This window comes from Lissotriton vulgaris, unplaced genomic scaffold (genome assembly GCF_964263255.1).
Source record: "Lissotriton vulgaris unplaced genomic scaffold, aLisVul1.2 SCAFFOLD_689, whole genome shotgun sequence".
Taxonomy (NCBI): Eukaryota; Metazoa; Chordata; class Amphibia; order Caudata; family Salamandridae; genus Lissotriton; species Lissotriton vulgaris.
The window spans coordinates 946,146-957,158 of NW_028240911.1; the positions used below are offsets into that span (position 1 = coordinate 946,146).

The 11,013-nt window shown below is 43.1% G+C and overlaps 1 protein-coding gene across 1 annotated transcript in view; it reads left to right on the top strand.

Moving 5' to 3' along the window:
• LOC147672490 (guanylate-binding protein 3-like) overlaps positions 1 to 10,653 on the top strand; it is a 102,392-nt gene extending 91,739 nt beyond the window's left edge. Inside the window, exons 9-11 of the mRNA XM_086948005.1 lie at positions 1,111 to 1,213; positions 8,043 to 8,236; positions 9,013 to 10,653. Of these exons, the coding sequence (XP_086804131.1) occupies positions 1,111 to 1,213; positions 8,043 to 8,236; positions 9,013 to 9,231 (516 nt within the window). The 3' untranslated portion in view covers positions 9,232 to 10,653. The remainder of the gene's footprint in view (positions 1 to 1,110; positions 1,214 to 8,042; positions 8,237 to 9,012) is intronic.
• Positions 10,654 to 11,013: the final 360 nt, after the last annotated feature.

An 11,013-nucleotide genomic window follows, 5' to 3' on the forward strand; every position in this document is an offset into this window, starting at 1 on the left:
TTTCTCCTGAACCGTCAGACTAGATTAAAACAAACAAAAATGGCGTCCATTGGTGACCCGCTCTAACAGGTGGAAGTACACCACCTTAACCAATTGTCTGACTCTTGATAAAGTTTTCAATCTAAAAACTCTCCGCTTCTAACACATTTAAAACAATAGTGATTAAGAAAATTGTAAATGCAGCAGTAATTGCATGTAGTTTTAGCATTTTTAGTAATAATTGCGACATCTAGCACACTATTCTCCGTAATACCGCATACTCATTTGTGGGAACTGGTGCACGTACTAATCCAGAGTAAGATGGACACTTGAAGTGGTTACCAAAGCAAATATTAATCGCTGTCTAACGTCCCTCCTTGATATATTTACACTGCTCTATGATCGCATGTAAGGAGGCTGCACATTGGCACTTTAGCTCCCACACACTTTACATATTTGCATTTCAACTCACTGTGCAATGAATGGCTGACACTAGATGCTATTACTCAGCCAACTAGCTATTACTGATTTGCCTTGCAATTTTTAATACGTTTATGTGGTGATCTAGTTTGTTTGTCTAGCTGCTACAGCCTTCTGAGGGAATTTTGCTCACTGATGTACATTCTTGATTTTAAATTACTTCCTGTATCTCACTTCAAAGGCTCTAGAAACTATGCAAATTAATAATTGACTTGACTGAAATGAGAACCCAGTCATGCATTACTGTGTACAAAGAAACGTGCTCCTTAACTGCATCGCTGCGGCGGCTTTTCCCGCTGTGCGCGGCAGATTTGAAATTACCGCGTTACGTGACGAGCTGGCCTTGTCATCCGCGCACAACAGGTAAGCGCGATGACGAGCCCAGCTCGTCAATAGCCTCGAAGGGGTTAACAGTCTGTGAGGGGAAAAAGAACCCTGCAGTATTGTGCCAGTAAAATAATACACTAGCATTTGACAGTCCTCTACAACTCCATCAGCGAAGCAGAGAATAATATATGTGAGTAGCACTGGAATATTGTAAATGTCCACCTGAACTCTGGGATCCCTTGGCGTCTTCTACCACATGGCCGTATGATAACTTGCTGCAGTTTCACACTGATTTGATTTCCCCTGTCATTGATTTTTTTGTAGGCAGATGAGGAGCTCAAGAGCTTCTTGAAGGGCCAGGAATCCATGGCTACATCAATCCTACAAGCTGACAATGCCCTGACGGAGAGTGACAAGGCAATAGAAGGTGAGAGGTCGCAGAAGTGGACAAAATGGCAGGCAGAGCCTCCCGAAATAACATGCTCGTGCCTGCTGCTTACATGGGGTCCATATGTCTCAGCTCTATGTATTCCAAACTGAATTATCCTCCGAGTAGGTGGCAATCCATCATTCCTGGAATGAATCCACCTTTCCATTCTCCATTCTAGATCATTCTAGGTTCACTAACAGAACAGGAAGGAAGTATTAGTGGGCCACTTGCGTCATTTTACATATCTCAGTAAACCTTCATGTCTGCAGTAAAATGAAGCTCCCCTTCTTAATTACCTTTTCCACCATTTCTGACCCTGCAACCTAATCAACATTGACAAAATCCTACTCCTCTCATCAGGTCATTGCCCCAATCCATTGTTGCTAAAGTTCTAGTCCTCAGTATGGTAGGCTCATTCTGCAGCCTCCTCCCCTGTCATCTCTACTGCTTCATGCATCTCATTGAAATATGTCTTAATGGTGTCCTCTGTTACCTTCACAACCTTCAGGATCCCCTTACACCACACTTTACAGACCTCAGGTGTCTCACTCAGAGCCATTGCACACAACATTGTACAGATCCACCTTCACTACTCATTGTAGGCTTCTTGTAGTCAGCCTCTCAGGATGCTACACTTCTCTTACTTATTTCTAGAGCCGTTTATTTATTTATTATCAGTAACTTTGAGACACTGTAGTGAATAAACAACTGATGATAAATCATAATACAGAGCTGATGTGTGGGCAGGAGGAATCCAGTCGGGGAAGGTGCATCTCTTATGCCATTCTTCAATAGCGGCTCTGGACGTAGGTGAAAGCTACTTGTAAAGTTCAGCTTTAACAGTTCTAAATATGGGGTGGTCCGCTTCTGCTCTGAGTTTAGGGTCCAGGGTGTTTCACAATTTAGAACCTATCACACCCAGAGATCACCCTCCATATTTGGAAGAGGAGTCAAAGTTGTGCATGGCCGTCACTAAGTTCCAAAAGGAGATGTAATGTGGAGACAATTTCTGCAATTATGATGGACCTTTGCTCCAGAAGACCATGGGCTAAATGGTACACAGTACCCTAAACGTAATCCTAATCCGTTAGGCCCAGTTTAGCCTGTTCAAATCTCTGTAAATCGAAGGAAATCTTGGCTGCCTGGTTTTGTAGTCCTTGGAGTCAGCCTCTTTGGCAGGCCTCTGTAAATATCATTGTGGTAGTAAATGTGTGGGAGAACGAGACAGCCTGTAGTTTCTTTTTGGTGCAAGGCTTGGACTCGCCTGGACTCTCTGCTCCTCACTGCCCGTGGACACCCCGCGCTTTAATAGGACCGTTCTAGGGTTGGAGGAGGAAGCACCAGCCATAGCCTGGGGAGGGCTGTCTCTGCAGGAGCCTCACAAGGTTACATTCTGTGCTTCTGCGTGTTTCTCTGGAGAGGAGTGGAAGCTGTTACACGACTGGCAGTAGGAATTTTACAGGAATGTGATGAAGGAAGTTCACCAAGCTCTGATCTCACTGGGTCCTATAATTGCGTCCACTGTCTCTACATTAAGAGCAAAAGAAAATGAAGAACTCTATCCAGTGGATGACCCGTACTCTGGTAGAAGACACGTGATTGATCATTATCTGGGTGAGTACACGGATAACAGCTGCCATCTGCTAACATACTCTCCATCGAAGCAGGTGCACATCCATCCAAATGTGCAAGAGCAGACAACCAGAGACACGTTAACCCACAACAACACACATTTACAGAGACATGTGAAAGGCACAGCCACTCACTGACCGAAACATACAAGAGCGTGTGCAGTCTTCCTTTGATGCCGCTACATTGCAAGTATGGGGACAGGAGTTGGCCTTACGGCTAGGGCGGTCGACCTCAAATCTGGGGAACCGGGTTCGAGTCTCAGCAAGGTTTCGCAACAGCCTGTGATTCTGGGCAAATCACTTAATCTCCTAGCGCCTAACAAAAATAAATGTGTCCTCATGTAACGCAACTGGTGCTTGTGTAAAGTGCTCTGATACCCAATAGATTCAGGTCAAGTTCACACTATAAAAAACTCTGGAAAAAACGAAAGGACTTATATACTACTAGATATGCCGCTAAAACAAGCTGCCATCATATGAGATCGAACTGGACATGGTAGGATAGACCACACTCTTCACCATTTTCGTTTGCCTCACGTGTCTGGTGCTCAATACTGAGTATGATTAAAATAGTTGAGATGTTTTTCCATGGCTCCAAAGCTGAGTCAACCCTAAAATCCCTTTTTCTTTCGAGCCGAAAGCGCAACTACAATTAAACTCTCTCTGCCTTCAAACACTTAAGGACTTGTTCCCAGAGGAGTGTTTTTTAACACTATACTCATTTAAACATAGAGGAGGAACCTTACCACTAGACATTTGTCTCTCTTGGACACTGAAAAAATCTTTGTAAGCTCGATACTACACATTTTTAGCGCTAACCCTACCTTTACAGGCTTAGCACTGATATATACGACTCTGTCCCCTGTGTTCCGCAAACTAGGGTTTTGCCCTAATATTACACCGTTTGGCTTTCCCACCCATGGATACCTGAACTTAGTTCAACACTTGACAGTGAAATCCCAGGGGCCACATTACACATGTGGCGTGTTTTCCTTGATTGCAATTAAAATGATGTGCTTAGCGCAATAAGGAAAATGCGCCACATTATGGTGAATGTGCTGCCCCCAGGGCAGCCGCAAACTCATGCTGATTCCCATGAAATACAGCTGTTTTGAAGCTGCTGCGCGTTTCAAGGTTCAGATGGAAACCTGGCTGTACTTTTAAGGGGAAATAGAGATCCCCTTGCAGAGGGGTGCAGTCAGTGACTGCAAGGGGATGTCTGGGGAGTCCTTTGGACCCTCTTTACCCCGTGCAGAGGGCTGCTGTCAAAAGGTGGGACGCTGTCAGTGCGCCTCCTGTTGAGGCTCCACCTCGCGTAGAGATGAGTCGACATACATTGGAGACATGGACTGCCAGTGAAAGACTGGATAAAAGTATTACTGTTTTGTAATGACACTCAATGGCGCACTGCCTCAACACTCCCTCTTGCATCAGGGCTGAAGGTCATTTTGTCCTGTTTGCGTTTGTATTGGATCCTTTATTGACTTGAAAACAAGTTCATATGAGCTAAATATGTTTTGTGTTCTGCACTTTTCCTGTATGTACCAGCTATCTGCAAGTATGAAATGATGAAATTGTTGCTCAGTTTTGTATGATTTTGACATTGACTGTTTGTAATGTAGTGTAGTTCCTATAATACCCCTACATGACCTGCGCTTTTGGACAACATACACTGTGGGTCTGGTGATAGACTGACTCTGTGCACCCCCGCCGAGTATGTTAGCCGTGTTTGCATCAGCAAGCTCACAGTGCCACTAGAATCTCCTTTCATCAGAGAGATTAGTTTTTGGCAACCTCAGAACACAACAAGCCCTGATTCCTCAGACTTGTGGAAAAAATATACTACTTTTCACCCAGTCACTCGTGCTTGATCATTTGGTCTCAGAGACAAACAAAGAAGAAACAGTCGAACATGTTTACAATAAGAATATATTGTACCGTTGTTCTTCTAGTGTAAAATATATGCACTGCTACAACTGTTACACAGTAGCAGAGATATAGAATCAGCAGTACAGTGAATAAAAAGGAATAGTATAGTTCTACAATTTTGCAATACTCATGAACATATACATGAATATAAAATGCATTTATAAAATAAAGCACATACTCAATGCCTGTCTAGATTTACCCAACTGTACCTAGCATGTGAGTAGGTGTGAAAGAGCTAATAAGCCTCGGAGCCAAGAATCGTGCTAGGATTTAGTCGAACCCTATTACCTGAATAATGAGTGTGGGACCTCGTCCTGGTCTCCTGTTGGACACCCCGCAAGGGATGTTTAGACCACTGTCAGCTGGAGTGACTGCATGCAGGCGCCTCAGCGTCTCTGGTCAGTGTGCCGGCCATGAAGTCTCTGTTCCCTCCAACTACTGATAGCAAGAGGTGCTGTATTTATACAGAGTCCCTTTGCCCCTTGTGCGTGTGTTAGCCATTGTTTAATATGAGGATGACGTATGGGATTAAACCTTGTGCATAGATAGTTAGTGTCCTCTTAAATTATTCATATGTGCTAAGGATAACGTCTTAGCATTATTGATTGGGAAAAACCCTCCCTCTGCATGGTCCTACTTGAAAAGTTTAGTCCATAAAAGGCGTCAATCCTTATAAGGCGTTCTGTCCCTATTTGGCATTCTGTCCTTATTAGGAGTTATGTCCTTATAAGGCTCGTTCATGTGAAATGTAGGGGAGATGATGTATGCAAAGGGTACAATGTTCCCTGGACCTATATTAGAGTACCTATATAAAACATAACAGTATGCTTTGTTATCAAATTTAACAATGACTTAAAAATAAAGTTTAAAAAAAATTATAGATAAAGGGGTTGGTTGTATTGGCTTTGTTGATGATGCAGTTGGTGTTGAAGATGATGCGAACCGACAAGATGAGCCAGTGGAGCTGCGTCAAGTGATGTAGTCCTCTTTCTTCAGGACTCGCACAAGGCTTTATTCAGGACTCACAGGAGGTGTGTTACATCATGTAGGATCCCATTAAGGATGCCAGTGTGGAGTTTAGGAGGACATGTACAAGAGTGGTGTTACCATCCACATGCAAAAGTGCAAAGGCTTGAACAGTAGGTCAGAAGTAACTTTACGAAAGGAACAATTACACATTCTTTAGTAACGAGAACTGTTACCAGGCAGTTCTTGCTTTCTTGACATGTTGTTCTTGTAAGGTGAGTTTGGTGTGGAGGATGAATCCAGGTGCCTTGTTGTTGGGTGAAAGTTAGGCTTTGAATTAACCATGTTATTGAATGAACTAGCTATTCCCTGTTCTAGGAAAATGAATGGAATTCTAGCTTGGTTGGGTTGAGCTTCTGTTTGGCGCTGGGCAGTCATATCTGAATGAGTGCAGGAAGTGTTTGAGGCACTAAATGCTTGAAGCAGAGCAGAGATTCAAGTCAAGGTATTTATCATCATATATAAAAACAGTTTTCTGTGTGACTCATTCCAAGAGCATCTATGGTCTAACTTCAAGGTATTCTGTTGAATAGTATGACAATTAGTGTAATGTTGTTATTTAATCATACAAACATTAGTCAAGCCCCAATAATTTACTCTTTGGTAGAAATGATATTGCTCTTGATATGAGATATATCCATAGAAGGTGCAAATTATACAATGGAAAAGTGCAGACGACGCAGTGTTGGTGTTGGGTTATTTATCCCAGAGTGATATCAAATGCATTGTATCATATCCATGGTTATCAACAGTTTGTAGCACAGTTTGTGTTGGAAGATTATATTAAATTCATATATTTCTTCCATGTTATTCTGTAACCAGGAAACTGGGTGTCTGCATTTCCACCAAACTCCAAGTGTAGAGTATCGCAACAGTTTTGCATGTGATCCGACAACTCTATGCAGATGAATTACCAAGGACATCACTAAATTTCTGTACAAACAGTCGCAAACAACTGCCAGAGGAACACTTCAGTATGAGACGTAACATGCAAAATCACTAGAGAGCTTCTATAAATACTGTAACCAATGTACACAGTATCTGCCCATGTGGGATCTCCAGGGAGTGATCAGTAGCACTCAGGAAGGTCAAAAGCTGCAGTGTATCCAGCTCGCACATGATCTACTGAATGTGCAATGCCTCTGAAAATACCCCACGTCTGTAACATCTCTAGAACCCACTGGACAACATAGCGGGGCAGTGCGGTCCTGTCCATATACATATCCTGCTATCCCCGCTGTAATGTGGGCATGATTACATAACAACATAAGACTAATCATCGTACAATTCAACTGAATACCTTGAAGTTAGACTATATGTCTATGTAAGATATAAATATATATATTGTCAGCATATTGGTGAATTTGATGTTATTGGAGAGTAAAGCCCAAAGGGGCTCCATATGGAAATGAAATATGAAATACCAGTATTTGTAAACCGCAAAGAATTACCCCTAAGGGAGTTAACGCACTGGGGGCTGTCGGGAAGATTAAGCAAGCTATTGCCCAGAGTCACATGTTGCTGGGTCAACCTGCTGCCGGTAACGGGGATCGAACCGTGAGCCCCGGTGTCCCGGAGTCAGCTGTCCTGGCTGCTCAGCCACACCTATATGGAGGTCGAGCATATTGACCATGAGCAGTAGGGAAGCCTTTGACTAAGCAGGTGATGTGGTCTTTTAGGATCTGGATATTTCATCAGTATGAAGGAAGGGGGAAAAGGGATGAAGGACTTTAACAATCATGGTCCTGAGATTCTGTATTTTGCGGGCCACTTATTTTCTGTCTTCTCTGAAGAATCACTGTAGCTGCAGGAAGAGCTGTTAATCCCAAAAGGAGGTGTGAATTTGGCAAAAAATTGATTTTCTTTGGGCTATAAAGAAAACCAAACATGGCCCCCAGGCAAGCACACAATCATTATACATTGGTATGGGAGATGCCTTTTACAGGGACCTATCAACCTTTTTGCATGAATTGTATATAATTGGGTCTGCGGCAGACTACGGGCAAGAGCTCCAACAGGTCTAACAGATGCCATTGCAGCGCATCCACAGTGCACCGCGTAGAATCCTAAGTCATGCATTTCTTAAATTTCTCTACTTTAGCTTAAGTTTATCTTAAGTATCTCTACTGATGATAAACATTAAAAGAGACCTATTTTTATTCACAGGCTAGATCTTTTTTACCAGACACTGTGACTGCTTTCTTTAGCTTCTTGTTGACTTTCCTCCTTTACGCCTTCAGCGGAGCGGATCCGGGCAGAGGCAGCGGAGCGGGAGCGACAGGTGATGGAGGAAAAGCAGGCCGAGCTGCAGCAGAAGTTGGAGGGCCAGAAGCGCAGCTACGAGGAGCATGTGCAGCAGCTGATGGTTAAGATGGAAGAGGACCGAAAGAAGCTAGTAGCGGAGAATGAGAGGGTGGTGACCAGTAAACTCAAGGTAAGGGCAAGTCCACGCCGTAAGGCAAGGTGATTGCAACCACCACCAGATCTAGGTAGCAACTATTCTAACCATTCAACACCCTGGGCTCACTCACCATCTAATGATGGTAATCACCATGCATCCAGGGTTCACCAGTCACATTTCAGATGCACAAGGTTCAATATACTTACTTTAAATGCTATTGGTTAATATCCATCTTTATAAAACCTGTATCCTCCATACACCCTTTTAATGGTAGGGCTCTTCAGCTATTCCTCTTATGCTACAACCCACCATAAATCCTTCACACACCATCACAGACCTCCTGATACTTCCAGGGCTCTCCAGCCACCCTACTAAATCCCTACCCCAGGCTACCTAGCGATTCGTATAATGTCAGAACTCACTATCAATGCATCTGGTATCTAGGCTCACAGCCACCCATCTAATACCACATCTCACCTTAAATCTTCCTAATGCTAAGGGCTTAACATCCATGTTTTAAACGCCATGCCTCAACTTGCATCCTTCTAATGCTTTTGCAGCTTACTTTTACTAAATGGTGGCCATAAAGTAACTTTGTACTTTTCAATAAATCTCCTTTTCTAGTGTAAAGTATTTTTGTAGCTCCTTTTTCCAAGTACATATGTCACCCTGCTCTTTCCATGTTGTGTGGTTTTTGTTTTGTGATACTACTTCTGAATTTGCACAGGTGAAATTTGGGGCTCCCCATTATGTCACCTTCGGAATCTGAAAGCAGACTTGTTTACCATGTTTAACCCATTGCCTTTCAGGAACAAGAGAAACTGTTGATGGAAGGCTTCGAGCAGAAGGCCAGGTCCCTGCAGTCCCAGATCGAAGGCTTGAACCGTGAGCTGGCGAATGCCAGTAACAAATCCTCCTGGTTTTCTAATCTTCTTGATGGAATTGGATCAGTTGCAACTGTGGTGTTGCCAGGCATTGGTGGTAAATTGCTTGGTATTGGGACATCCTTGTTAAGTCGGCTTTTTTGAATCTAACCTCAAGTGTGCACGCATTCAGAGAATGTTGTGTCCTTTATGGGGCCAGTTCAGATCACCAGATATTCCTTCCTGATTGTGACTTGCTTGACTTTCCTATATGTGATGAGAAGTTCTGCAGTGAAGGTTTCAGGCCAAACTGTGGATCTGAAAACATTTGGAGATCTCCATACTGGCAGTGAATGGGCTCTTCTCACCTGGCCTACACCGCTGGACCTCAAACGTATTGATGAAATAAGACTGAGAAGTAATCTGTCTAATCTCACTTACTACGCTTGTGATAAGTGTCTCACTTGTTCTCGCTGGGGTGCAGGAATGACCAGAATACCCTCTAATCACTGCCTGCGGAGGGGTTTTGTAGCTGTGGGTGTTTTGCAGCTTTGTGAATAAACAGATTATCTTTGTCAGTCTTTATGCTGAATTCAAGCACTTAGTTTACATTTTTTCAGCTGGAAGCAAAGTGGGGTAGGGGCACTCACAGGAATATTTCTGATCAGCAGTTTCCATATTCCCAGGGAACATACACATAGAAGGTTGGTCCATACAGTGACTTCTCGTTGAGTGCGCCTTATGCTATCACTAGTAAGGGACATGTGAACCATATGTCCTGCAAGAAGAGGCTCACTGAATGGAGGAATGGGACATGGCTCCTCTGCAACAGGGCTGCTTTGAATATCACTAGGTTGGGGCATGATTTTAGCCGTGCATTGTGTAGGAAGAAAGAACTTAACATGGAACCGCCTTCAGATGTGTGGGATGAGGTCTGAACCATTTGTCCTACAGGAAGAGCCTCCATGGAACGTAGCGTGTTGCATGTAGCACAGGGTATAGGGTTTTAGGCAATGAAGCCATGCACTCACCATGGAGAGACATGATATACGATAAAGCCATGTATACCATTTACTTTTCAAATGCACAAGATATATCTGTTATGTATTGTTATGTGTGCTTAGCAAATAAGGAGATGACATGACATTTATACTCAAAAATACAATAGACAGTTCAGCTAATGAATGGTCCCTAGAAAAGATTCAAGCAAAGTGCCTGGAGTGTTCAAAGACAGGACCATCCCGAGCACGGCTTCCTCATGAGGAATGGACATTAATACAATTATATTTTGCACATTAACAAGGCTTCTATTTTGTTGATTTTCTGAAATAGAAAAGCACAGAGAAACACATGCATGTGGAAAATGCTCGTTCACATAAAATAAAATTGCTCTGTTGTGGGCTGTTTCTAATCACCAATATTGTTTATATATCTTTAAGTTATCAAATGTTCTCATGCAGTTGCATCTCCTGAAGTGAGTTCGAGATATAATATCTGATCGATTGATCAGGTACTAGAATGGCCTCTGGAGTTGCTTTGTGTGTTGACTTGCTGTTGCGGACTATAATAAAGCTGGATTTGAAGTTACCAAGATCTTGTCGCTTCTCCTTCAACACAACATATTTTGGTGACGAGCTGGAGACCGCAATGCACCACTACAGTCATTACAGGGATTGGACAACCTAACCCAAGTACTGTTTTATGAAACTTACTTGGGTGCTTTACCATGAATGATTTCATCATTTATACCGGTGTTTAGGTTTTACGTTTAATCTGTCTCAAGCACTTCCTCGTTACAAGTAGCAGTTCAAGCGCAGCTTCAGCCCCGGGTTCAACAGAAAAATGGAGCCTCAGAATTCAATAGGCTTTCGGCCCATGGCTCGAGCGATATGCGAATAACCCGAATCACAGGATTCACTTCGATGCACATCAAGTTTCAGCAACTTA